Source organism: Myotis brandtii, unplaced genomic scaffold (genome assembly GCF_000412655.1).
Source record: "Myotis brandtii unplaced genomic scaffold, ASM41265v1 scaffold56, whole genome shotgun sequence".
Lineage (NCBI taxonomy): Eukaryota > Metazoa > Chordata > Mammalia > Chiroptera > Vespertilionidae > Myotis > Myotis brandtii.
In genome coordinates, this window is record NW_005370080.1 from 3,411,052 (window position 1) to 3,425,130 (window position 14,079).

At 35.6% G+C, this 14,079-nt stretch overlaps 1 protein-coding gene across 1 annotated transcript in view; it reads right to left on the reverse strand.

The window, feature by feature from the left end:
* Positions 1-4,902: 4,902 nt before the first annotated feature.
* The window catches only part of TMEM170B (transmembrane protein 170B), a 41,740-nt gene continuing 32,563 nt past the window's right edge, over positions 4,903-14,079 (reverse strand). The window contains exon 3 of the mRNA XM_005878426.2: positions 4,903-12,444. Coding sequence (XP_005878488.1) covers positions 12,314-12,444 — 131 coding nt within the window. The 3' untranslated portion in view covers positions 4,903-12,313. The remainder of the gene's footprint in view (positions 12,445-14,079) is intronic.

Below are 14,079 nucleotides of genomic sequence, written 5' to 3' on the forward strand. Positions count from 1 at the left end.
TTCTGATGTCATGGGTGGATGTGTTTTAACTTGATCCTGATTCTGAGGTTAATCAGTAGGTTGTTCATTTTTTCCACTATGGCCGACAAACCTGCTGCTGACATACTGCAGGCCCGAGTCTGCAGACGTCTCTAAAACACCGCTTCCCATTTCTATGTCCGGGAACACTGAAATGTTTTCTTTGACTTGGCAACTTTTCCTGTCCAGATAATTAACGGTGTACATTAAACCAGTTAAGGTAAAGGAAGAGTCTCTGAAAATCATGCTATTTTATTTATGAAAGAAATAATCTGCTGAGTTAAGCTAAATCTTGAAAAACCTTAATTAAGTATGGTGGCACTCCCATTGATACGAGCATTCTGTCAACACTGGCATGTAAATCTTAGGACTGAAGGCATCCATCACAAGGAAAATACTCCTGGTAGGAGAAAACAGGTTAACTCCCCAATAAGATCTCATGTGAACACATCTGGGCCTTTCTGTGTCCTTTCATAAGAAGTCTTAAGTCGAAGCACAATGGCAGGAGAATCAGCTGGTCATGGGTTACCCAGGAAGCGGTCAGTTTCCAAGGAGATCTCTTCAGGCTTCCGGAGACTACCTGGGTCCAGGCTCTAAGCTGCTGAGTCTCTTTTAGGTCTGTTTTTAATTATTAACATTTGTCCAAACAGCTGCCCCGGTCTCATAAAAGACCTGTGTTTAGCCAGGTAAGTGGCTTTGTAAAGGGAAAAAAAATGGACATTTTCCCTCAAATAAGTACAAATTGTGAGGATAAAATGAGACAATAGACATGAAAATGGTTTGAGAGTAAAAGTTCAATATCAACATTGTTTCAAGCATGACCCTGTCAATAACATAGGCTTTGCATATTTCCTAAAGATACTAATTTAAAAAACCCAGAAGTTTTGGTTGAGATTTGAAATTCTCATCCCTTTTCATTCATCTTGCAAAAGCTCAAGCAAGAAATCTGAAGGCAACAGTGGGTTTGGCAAATGTCAAGTTCCTGATGCCACACTGGCCCTGGCCCAGGAAAGTACAAACATAAGAGACCTATATTGATGTTGTCCCATTAAAAGTTTCAATCTACATTAAAGAGAAGACAAAAGGAGCCAATCCCTTTTCATATTTATTACAGAGGAAATTGACATATGAGGTCTCACGTGCAGGGGGGTCAGAACCAGGGAAAAGACCCAGGTCTGACCCCTTCCCCACTCAGTGAACAAACACAGGACTTTCAAATCTGAAGTCTCTCATAATTGTTGTTCCCTCAGCCCTACATCTCCCAGCCATCTCTTTACCTATTTTCCACATCAGAGATAACACGTGTCTTCTTGTATCTTAAAGTCATCCACCAACACCTATTACCATAAAAAATAAGCAAAGGAACAGGAGAGGTGTTATATGAGAATCTGGTCCTCATCTCTAATCTCTTAAGTTCAGTCCTGATTTCTTTAAGACCTAGAGTCTATGGGCATGTTTGTCTCCACGGCTGCCACAGACCATGCTGTGGAGTGAGATGTGTGCTTTTAAGGTCAAAAACCTTGGATCTGAAAAGAGCAGCAACACATCTTTAAGTGTGAAACATAGGCTGTCTCTGCAGAGCAATAAACAAAGTTGAGAAGCCCACTTGCAAACAGGATCTGAGCTGGTTGGTGACTGTGCACAGCTGAGAGGGAGTCATGACCATCTTTTGGCGGATTTAATTTATGTTGGCTGCTTTGGCTTCCTCCTTTTGTACATATTAGGGTTAGAGAATGCAAGGAATTTGCTAGCTGAGCAAGTTTGTCCATTCTGTTTTCTAGCCAGGCTCTGTCCACTAAGGTCTGTTTGTAAAAAATTCCCTCCACAGACTTTGCTGCCAGTGCAGCACACAATTCAATAGACAGTTTAAACCTGAAACTGTCCTCTCTGAAAATGCACTGTGACCTGCGCAGAAATGGAATCCAGCTGACTTTGAAATAAAGTTATCTAGACTCATACCAAAACTTACAGCAAAATCCAGAACTACACCATCCTTCTATGTGCACACATGCACAAGAAGAAGAGGCGAATGGGATAAAGTAGAGGGTTTGCTGAGCACCCACTGCATGCAACAGGATATATTATCCTTGTGTACAGATGAGGAAAACTGACAATTCTGGGAGTATAATAACTTGGCCAAGTTCAAACATTAAATGGCAGAGCAAGAACTTAAAACCAAGTCTCACAATACAAGCATTGTGTTAAGTTGGTGTATTTGCTTTTATCCCAACAAGTTGACCAACTATGTAACTACTAGTAAATGTCACTAAGGTATAAACTATTACATTAGATAAAAACCATGATGCATTAAGAGTTAGAATGACAGATTTAAGAAAAACACATAAATCAAGATCCAGATTAATAAATAACTTATCAAAATTAATGTAATTTTCTGATTTGTAAATAAACCTTGAACACCATATTTTAACATTCTTTGAAGAAAGTTAAATTTGTTAGTGATAACATGTAGACACTCTTGACTTTTCTCTAATTTAATTTTCTCATGTGTACTTTTATCGGAAAAAGATAACAGATGCAACCTATGGGTATGAAGTACATATGATGTCCCATTAAAAGTTAATCTTAGGTAAGAATGGACAAAAGTACAGACTAAGTTAATATGGGTTTTTAGGTAAGAAAGTCCAAGACAAAAAAAAAAAGAGGAGGGAAAGTAAAAATAGAACCACTGCACCATCTAGTGATGAAACTCCTGCTTTGCAAGAAAATCACTTGATGCAATTTTATTTTGCAAAACAGTCTAAGCCTGAATATTCATAAAACTGGGCAAAAAAAAGTGTATGATGACAAGAAATTCAATGGAAAATTAAGGGGAGATAAATAGGAACAGTGGAATGGGATGGATTCTTCTGTTAAAGTTCCTTTGGAAGCTGGAGGTGAATCCAAATTCTACTCCTCAGAGAATTACCAGAGGTCTGTTTACTTTTCTTTATATCCTAACCAGAGGCCCGGTGCACGACTTTGTGCACTAGTGGGGTCCCTTGGCCTGGCCTGCGGGATCGGGCAGAAACCGGCTCTCCGACATCCCCCGAGGGGTCCTGGATTGTGAGGGAGCAGGCCAGGCTGAGGGATCCCTCCAGTGCACGATTGGGGCCATGGAGGGATGAGGGAGGTTGGTCAGCTGGGGAGGGACTGCGGGAGGGCTCCAGGGCATGTCCAGCCTGTCTCACTCAGTCACAATTGGCTGGACTCCAGCATTAAGCTAACCCACCGGTTGGAGCAACTGGTCGACTGTCTGCCTCCTGGTGGTCAGTGCACGTCAATGCGAGTGGTTGAGTGGCCTTAGCATATCATTAGCATATTACACTTTGATTGGTTGAATGGATGACGGGATAACTGGACATTTAGCATATTAGGCTTTTATTATATAGGATTTTAGGTACCATGTTATGAATTAACAGTTTAACTTCTAAACAGAGATCAGTACATATTCAGTAAGTATGACCAGGACTCATTCTGCATCATAAAGCTCAGTGTGAAACCTGAGCATCTTTCTTCTAGATTACCTTTCATACTGGTCTTGTCTACATAGGTGGCACTAAATCTGGAATCCGATGCATTTTTTCAATGCTCAGTAAATGTCAAAATACCCAGATAGATTACCTATTACAAAAAATTACCAAAATATTACTTCAAGAGCCAAAGGTGGTAGAATCAAAATAGAAATTTTTTTTTTAATCTCAAGATTTATATTTTGTTCAAGAACTTTTTCAGACTCATAGTCAGGAAGAAAAGATGTTTAATAATTGTATAATTCTATGGTTGAAACAGTTACCTAGAAAAAAAGGAAATACATTTCAATTTAGTAATCACATAAACTGTCAATATGTATGAAGAAACATTCACTTCCATTTTGCCTGCCCAGTTTTAAAAGTTAAGCTAGTCTTTATTCCAGCAAGGCTGTACCACTTACAGTCAGCACCACTCTTTTCTCAGACAGAACAGCTAAGCCTCCTTGAGTAATTAGTACCATCCCTTAGAAATCCCTAACAAAAATTTAAACTATGCATAAATTTGACAATACAAATCCTGAGTTAATCATTTTCAATCCCCATAACTCCATCTTCTCTTCAATAATGAGACCTTATCTCATTACAGGTAAGAGTTCCCAGAATACTCTGTAGAAATCCCTCACATAGCATAGTGGGGAAAAACACAGGTAAGAGTAAGAAAACCTCAAATAAGCATTATTGCCTATGTGACCTTGAGAAGTTTTCATCTTCTCAGAACCTCAAATTCTTCACCTGTAAAGTAGGGATAAAACACTTAACCTGAAGGATTACAGTAAGTGTCTAACTTAAGCACTTGATAAACAGTAGTCATTTATTATTTAAAGTGATAGTATGCTTTTTAAGTATTTTATATTTTGTTAATCCTCACCTGAGGATATTTTTCCAGTTAGTTTTTAGAGAGAGTGGGAGGGAGAGAGAGATATCGATGTGAGAGAGACTTATTGATTGGTTGCCTCCTACATGCACCTTGACCAGGGCTGGGAACCTGCAACCAAGGTATGTGCCCTTGACCAGAATCAAACCCGGGACCCCTCAATCTGAGGGCTGACACTCTATCCACTGAGCCAAACCGGCTAGGGCAATAGTATGCTGTTTAAAACAATAACTCTTAGAAGTGGATGCTTATGTGTCCAGGTAAAACTATAAACTAGGCCAAGTGGGTCTTTCAGATTTCATAATTACGTTTCAGCACTACCTCCAAAAGCCCTATGTAAAACTGCCCCAGAAAAACTGACAAAAGGGTGAGAGAGAACCTTGGAGCTTATAGAGAATTTACAGAGAACCTTGGAGCTTATAGAGAACATATGGAGTTTATAGAGAACTGAAAAGATGTTATCAAGAATCACACATCCCATAAAGCTTTTAAAGACAGATTTATTTATATATAAGTGCATGAAATAGAATACAGAAACTTTATTAAAATACTGTATATTACAAATTTTTAATCCAATAAATTCTGTGTTATGACATTTAAGTGCTGGGTTCACTTTTAACAGTTGTTTTGTGTGTATCAGTAGAATCACCCTGTATGTTACAAAGAGGAGAAACACACATGGACCTCAGAAATGGTCCTGTGATTAGACAGTGGATGATATTAATTGTGCATCTTTTTTTTAAAGCCATGAATTGGAACCTAGATCTCGTCTTTGTAGACCAACTGTCTATAATCAAAAAGAACTTGCATATGTTTATTGCTGCCCTTTGAAGAAAATGAGCGGTAAAAATAATTTAAAACAAAAATCAACATCGCTAAGGCTAACCTGATGCTTACCACAGTTAAAATAATTAAAATTCACCGCAAAATTTGTGTTCTCCAGGAAATTATGCTATATATACAATGAGATTTGTACATGAACTGGGAAATTAAAAAATTGCTTATATAAAATTAAAAATCAATAGTATACAATATTTACAGACTGTTAGGTATTATACATAAACATAGTTTTTTTAAAATAATCCTTCAAAATTAAGCTGTATTATGTAAACATGCAGTACACATACTCATACAGTGTAGTTTATAGTCTTAACAGAAGGGGAAATTGTGTTCACATAACGTAGGGTACTTCATCAGATATGCCTTTGTTTTTGTGCATTACCCCTCTAGCGTTTATTCCTCCTGTCTTTAAGCTTCACAGTACATTAAGTATTTGGATAGCAAAAATAAATCCCTGATGGTAAACATATTTCTAAAGGTTACATAAAATGTCCGCCCTTGTACTACAATATAAAACTAACACTGTTTATACTAGAATCTCTAGTTTACAACAAAATTAAATTTTAAAATCCCACTTTTGTCTTGACTACATTATTTCCCATTTCAAACTTACTTTTTTAAAAAAAGAGACAAATACCACATCATGAAAATGTAATGAAAGTCATCATCTGTCATCGTCAATAGCAAAATAACTGATTTTTATTAAACCACAGGTGATTCTATTACACTGTCCTTAATGCTGAATCCCCATTAACAGGTCTATCAATCCTGAATCTCACTAGATTCACTTTGAAAAAGTATCTTAACTTCCAAGGCACTGAGACATCATTTAGCTTTAAAAATGGTACTGTGGTTTACTAAACGATTCATCAGTAGTCTGAGAGTTACAATTTGAAAGAGAGTCTTTTAATACCTCTCAGGTAAACTATGTTTTTGATCTTTAAATAAATACATTTTAGTTGGTTAACTTCAAGATAAAATCGATTCTCTCATCATAGAAGGACTAGAGTCAGAAGTTAATACTTTATGGTAGAATCATATGAATTTTACCAAGTTATATGACTAAAATGAAAAATACTGTGTAACTTCATATTGTTCATCTCAATGTGTAGAGCTTGTGTGTGTGTGTGTGTGTGTGTGTGCGCGCAGAACGCCAGAATATACAAAAATTCCTCCATCGTAAATGCATCCAATATCACAAATATTAAGAAAGTGTCAACAATTACCCTATCAACTCATTCATTATTCAAAGTAAATCATTCTTATTACTATTCAATCAAGTGCCTCTATTTTGCTTTCTATGGAGAAAACTTTAAAATGTTCCTTCCCAAAGATACTTAGTGATGCTGTGCAAATACACTAATTTAAACACAAAGAAAACTTTTCATCATCAGTAATACTATCAACTTAATATTCATTTATACAAGGCTCTAAAAATGATGCTTTTTAGAATTTCCCAATATATAACAATTTTGGAGCCAAGGTGTTCCTGTTATGGTAATTATGAATTAATAGCTCCTCTTTCTATATATTTATATTATACTGCTTTCCAGTTTCAGTTACATTTCTAAATGCATTCCCAAAAAGGGGGCAGTCATGCTACCATTGAAGGAAAATGCATATAGGTGCACTATAGAATCTAAAACAATATGTTAAAGGTTCATGCTCTCTTGACTCTCCTTAGTATTTATTTGTCTCGTTAGTATCTAGCACATTCTCTTCAAAACCAGCACTTCTCACTCTATTAACAAACTGTACATATGTTTAAACCCCAACATATGACAGTTGTGTGGAGGGAGGAGATTTTTAAGAAATTGCTAAATTGGTTCTCAAATCAAGAAAGGATTATAATAAATAGCTTCAACATACAGGCAATGAATGTAAAGAATGTGAAGATGAGTCCTCTAAACGCAGGGAGGAGGTGGTTACAGTTCACAGTTCAGTTCACTCAGAAATTTGGGTGCTTCCACTAATTTAATAAAGTATTAACTGGTACATCTCCACATTTACTGAAAATACTTTATATATTAAGCACTACTTCCTCTAAAACAAATTCAGATACATTTTTAGATAATTTATTCAGCAACTTCAAAAGCACTGTATTCCTACACTGAACAGAGATCCTTAAGTTAGAAGGGCAAACCTACCAGCAAAACACACACACACACACAATAATGATTTCAAAGCTTTGTGGAAGTTGTCTCACAGGTAAAGACCCCCACATTCTGTAAACATGCAGGACACATATGCATACAGTGTAATTTATATTCTTAACACAAGGGGGAATTGTTCACAGAATATTGAGTATTCATGATATGCCTTTGTTCTGTGTGTCACCCCTCCAATGTGTCTTCCTATCTTTAAACTTCCCTCTGCTACAAAAATGCTACCACATGTTTGAAATTTTTTCATCATTTTTAACTAAATAATGTCCTTCTTATCCTGGAGAGTCTACCTCTAAGATGTTACAAAAAGGAATGACCCTTGAGGGAAATTAAAAGTGATTAGTAGTCAATTTTAACCACTGAGAGTCTCACTTTGATTAGGAAAAGAAACAGCAATTTACCCAGTTACTCAAGTATTGCCAAACTTCTCTGCAATCTAGGCCTACTTGGATTTCTTCAATAACTTTCTGCATTCTTCATATCTTAAAAACAAATAACAACTCTTTGAAGAGATTCCGATTAAGATTTTCTGAGAAAAATTGTAATAGCAAAAGTGAAGTAGTTTGAGAAAATATTCTTAGCATCTTGTTACTTCTTGAATTATAAAATGGACATAACAGTATTTCTTTTTAAGTAAAAGCAAATGAACAGTAGTTGAAGCACCTTGATCCATAAAGGAAGGACTTGGTAGACACTCTTTTGTTTCCCTATAGAATTTGCACTGTGCTGTGAAGCCAACACCCATGGGGCAGAAGAGGAGACACTTCATCCTTAAACACATGGTAAGTTGCATGTAGTAGAGATTCAATGAATGTTGGTTGAATGAATCCAAGGAAAGTAGCAGGATAAGGTAAAGGAGTAAATATTGGCTACCTCTACCTTTTTCTATCTTAACCAGTGGTAAACACAACCTGTAATTTAATCCTGCTTGCTTTGGCAATTTCTACTACCACCAACCCCTAAAAATGCTCCTAGATGACTATCTACTGATTTTTAAAAAATAAAGAGGTAAAGAGGAGGTAAAGGAAGCAAGATTATAAGGGTTATTTTAATTTTCCTTCTTAAAATAAATGTAGAGAAAATGTGGAAATGAAAGAAGACAAATGTATTTTACAAAACAACATATTAAATAGCACTGCAAAATATAATTTTAAAAATTCTATGGACTATCATTTATTGTCGAACATTTACTGCTTTGCCATTCATGAACAAAAAGTCGACAGCAACAGGGCCTGGGTTCACATTTATGTCTCTGGCTTACAGTCTAGTATTCTTATCTCTCTGTCACAGTGATGGTAACTCAGTTACCGAAACTCCATTTTGTAGATAAACTGGGAAAATCAGAATTTGGGGTCGGGGCAGGGGGGGAGACTTGAACTCTCAACTAGAATCAGGAAGCAAAATGTTGTTCTGGTCTTTTTAGGATTTAAAACCATCTTGCTAGCTTTTGGTGAACTCAAGGGCAGGAATCCTATCTTAGTCATCCTTGTACTTCCTATAGAAAGTACTCCATACAGCTTTGTACATACATAGTAGGTTCATCAAAAATATTTAAACAATTGAATTAGTTGGTGTGTAAGTGTCTGCTTGGGCATGTTAACATGTCAGCCCCACTCTCCTCAACTTAATTAAAGTTCTCTAAAGACTTTTCCCAACAATATTCTTTGATTTTAAATTACCCTTGTTCCTTACATCACAAATACATGATATACAGGGCAGCTCATTTCTTTACTTCTCACTTAAAGTACAAATAAGACTCTTACAATTTTTAGGGGAATGGAAATACTGAATGCTGCAAACACTTAGTATATTGGGTTACAAACTATAACACTGTTTGATAAACACTGAGATCTACAGTAAGAATAATTAAGCTGCAAGCACTAATATAGCCATCATTTAGGACTTTCCTTATTCTAGACAACCCATGGAATCATCCCATGGGCAGATTATTTGCACCTCCTTCATTTAAAGGTTTTCAGCGTTATTTATAGTTTAGATGAGGTCCCCTGACTAAACTCTGGCCTATGGGCATTTCTAACCAGGATGTTAAATAATAACTAGTTTGGGCATATAGGAGTCTCTTCTTTGGGGGAACTGATTTCATTGTCAGCAATACTTTACTACACATGAAAAAAAATAAAGATGTGTAAACTGCAGATGATTTCCTCTATCCTTCCTGCTTTAATCAAAGAGAATTTACTGCTAAATCACATACACATTTTAAAGAGGTGTAACGCAAATACATCAATAAGAGCTTTTGTCATATCAAAAACAAGGGTCTCCAGCACTATTAAACCAAGAAAAATCTCCCCAAATTAAAAAATCTCAAACATCCTCAAACCCATTTAAAAGATCATTCAGCTGAACAAATTCTCCACTAGAGCATGGATGTGTTCCTGGAACAGAAGCTGTCCAGCTAGACTGCGTTCATACATGGCAGCTTTGTGTGGACGTATATAATGGTATATAGGTGTATGTGGATATATATCATTACATGTTTCTTGTATCTGTAGGAAAACCACTAACTTTAAAAAAATCTCAACATAGAAATATCTATTAAGACAATTTCATCAATGCACACCATTCACTATATTTCAAAACATCCAAAGAGTGACAGTTGCACACAATCCCAATGGAAAGAGCTGAAAACAGCAAAAACAAAACAAAAATTCCCCTACAAGTTAAAAGTACACACACACACACACACACACACACTTCATAATATAAAGCAACTTGATAATGAGATTAGGACACTCTACAAACTAATTATTAAATATCAAATTATACTTCCATTCTAAGAGTAAAAATGGGAGTTTGAATCTCTTTGGTCCACGCATTCACATATTTATGTACCAAGTTATTTTCTGGTTAATTTTTGATTCTGAACCATATGCTCAATATTACCTCACCATGATAACTTTCTTAAATCACAACATAACCATATGTTAAAATTTTTCATTTTGTACATCTTCAATATGTTATTGGTAATTCCTCTCAAAGAATACAAACACTTTAAATTATTGACAGAGTAGCCAACATAAAGAAAGAACACTGAATTCAAGACTAAGAGAAAAGGATAAATCAAATTGATTTGGAAAACTTATGCCTAAATTTAATTTGGAAAACATCAAAAATATAAAGAACACATGAAATTAATTTCAGGGTTATACATATTTAAAATCAATTTTAAGATTTACTTCAAAGATCTCTAAGTGCATAGATGCTAATTGTTATTTTTTTAAAAAATTTCCAAGCCACAGAATTAGAAAATCCCCCAAATTGGCTTTCCTACTGGTAAAAGTAGCTTCCCCTCCCCCACCAACTCCTCACTATTTTTTTGGTGAAGGAAAAGTGACCTGTGTAGCAAAGGCCTTAAATTTGAATGGGACCTAATAGGAACCTACTTGTTACCCAACCAGGTTCTAAAGCAGTTTTTCTGGATTGTCCTTCACTTCGCATTCTCTGCAATAGCTCTCCTTTGAGTAAGAACATTTATAATTGTACCTGGTTTTAAAAAATGTCAGGAGGAGATAAGTTCAAGCAGGTTCTGTTTCCCTTACTTCCTGTAGTCTTAAAAACAAGTATATGTTGCCAAAATCTCTTAAAATATTTTATACTAAAGACTTTTTCATTTCTAATAAATGCCATCACATTCTAATAAACTTAGCATAAATCAAGAACTGAACTAAAATGAATCACTCCAATATATTTCAGTACTGTTTTAAACACTGAGATGGACTGCCAGATTTATAAATTCCTCAATTCTTATTTAGTGAAATTTTGTTACCACATATCCAAAGTAAGATAGTTTATTAATCTCCCTAGATAACTTACTGTTACTTATCTACAAATGAGGCTTTTTGTTTTCACAGCCTAATTTAGGCCACTCTTTAAATATAGTTAATACTCCAGAATTAAAGACTGCTTACACTTTGTCAAAAATCAAGACATAGTCAACAAGTCATAGAACCCCACTGAGGAACAGTTGTGAAGATGTTTTCTCCATGAGACACAGGACAAAACTTTCTTTAGAGGGTCAAAGAATGCAACATGCATTTCAGACTTGTTTTCTAACAAAATTTGTAAGAAAAATTTCAAATAATATTTTTATGACACACAAACTACAATCAATGTGTGTTACCGATAAAGTTTTTTAATTTATATCAATAGAACATTTATGTATGAGGGAAACTATTAAAAGTATTATTTATGTTCATGAAAAGGATGCACCCTATAGATCTACTTTGAATCCTTAAAAGAGTTTAGCTAGTTTTCCATTAATATTATTTTCCACATAAATTAAATAACAATAATGCCTAACCATATTAAAGCCCTAAATCCCAGAAAAGTTCAACATTAAAAGTAAAATAATTTATCTCCTAGTAAACAATTCGGTATTCGGCACTCACACAGGATTTAGTTACAAAGTCTCACTACGTGACCTGAATTCATGTCAAACACTTTCACAGCACTTGTCTCATCTACATCTACACTTGCATACTGTCACATGACCAATTTATAAAAAAAGAAGAGTTTGGCACATATATCAATTCTTCAAAATGTCCCTGTAACTTAAACACAACACTGTTAAAAACGATGATTCAACACCAATGTTAACCTGATTGGCAGCTAAACAAGGTGCGTTTTCTTGTAGCTTTTCATAGTGTAATTCGCCTTGCCTGGGATGGAGGCACGTAAGGTGCAGTGCGGTAGTGCAATCACTTGAACACCAGAGGGCAATCTTTCCACACAGCTCAAGGCCTTATGCTCCGACCTGCTCCTTCCAGGATTCCCGTATAATTTAATTCCCACTTGCTAACAATGCCATTTTCAGAGAATCTGTACATCTGTTTCCTTATGTAAGGTCAGACATTTCCACAGAAACCTCAAAGTGTGGCGAGGATCCTTGAAAAGGAGATGATCAATGTCAGTACAGTCTGTCCAACGCCCCACACCAGGGCTTCCAAAGGGGCCATGTTCTTCCCTGCTACTCGGTAAATGCCTGCTACTGCTGCACCTGGATGAGATAGGAGGGAGAGAAAGAAAAGGGCACATTCATTCATTTTAGAGAGACTGCATGGCTTTAACTTAAGATCTCTTTTCATTTCATCAAAACTGAGTTAGTCATTGTTCATTCTCTTTTTATAAATTTTCTATAAAGGAATTTCCATGTGATTGGTAAAAGTTACTCTTTATCATACCACATTTACCCACTTAACTTAAAAACAGGCTTTTCTATTCAACACAAAATACATATTTATGCTACATGTTGCTTGACACAAAAAATATGTTCATAAAAATAATTCATTATTGTACACAATCTCTCATCTGGGCATTGAACTGGCCACAATTCATCAGCATTTTATAAACATACATAACAATACATTGATAATTATAAATTATAATACAAAAACTACACAATTTAATGTAACTCCTAAATTATTCATTTTAATATTAATCATTTTATTTCTTCCAGTAAAATAAATTAATTCTTAAATGTCATATAAAATATCAGGATATTTGACAATTCCATTTTACAATCTAGCATATAAAATTGCTTATTAAGGTTATTTGGAGACCACTATGGTGATATCTAATAAAAACAGAAGATGAACTTGATGTTTGTTTCAGAAAAGATTTTTAGATAACGTGCACTTCCAAGAATGAGAGAATCACCATTACAAGAAGCCTCAGACCCATCTGATTCAACATTTGACCTTATTAACACAGCATATATAATAATGTATCTAAGTGGATGATTTTAAAAGCACATTTGGAAATCATAAAGTAAGAAATATTTAAATTATAGAATGCCATCTAATAGATTGAAAGGCCTTAAAACTATTTTTCTAGAAAAAGCTGTCTACATATCCTAGAATGGTCAAATATATAGAAATAAGAACAGAGATAAATTATTTGAGGACACCAAATTTATAATTACTTGACAGAGAAATCTATTCAGAAGAAAAATATAAATCTATATGAATTGACAAAGAAAAAACTTAAAACATACAATTTATACAATAAAGAAAGATAAAACATAAAACGATATATATTCTTTAATAGTACATACATACATACTAGAGGCCCGACGCATGAAATTCGTGCACGAGTAGGCCTTCCTTCCCCCGGCCGCTGGCACCGGCTTCCCTCTGGCACCCGGACCCGGGCTGGCTTCCCTCTGGCTGCCTGCAGGCACTGGGGACCCAGGCTGGCTTCCCTCCGGCCACCGGCAGGCACCCAGAACCCAAGCTTCCCTCCGGCCCCAGCTTCGTCTGGAAGGATATCTGGTTTAATTAGCATATTACCCTTATATTTTTACAGATGTATGTGTATACATGTAGGCACACATGTACATGTATGTATGTATGCATGCATGCATGTAATGTAGAAGCAAAAATCTGGGGGATACATAACCAAACTGAAAATAGGATTACATTTGAAAAGAGCACTGGTTTAGGAATACTACTCAAAAGAGACCCCTGACTCATGCATAACGTTTTAAGTTTAACATGATGAAAACAATTATATGCCATCTATACTAATTAAAGGGTAATATGCTAATTAGACCGGGAGACCTTCCAGAGACCTTCTGGATGTTCTTCGGGACAAAGCCAGGGGCTTGGGCAGCCTGCAAACTGTCCCTAAAGAG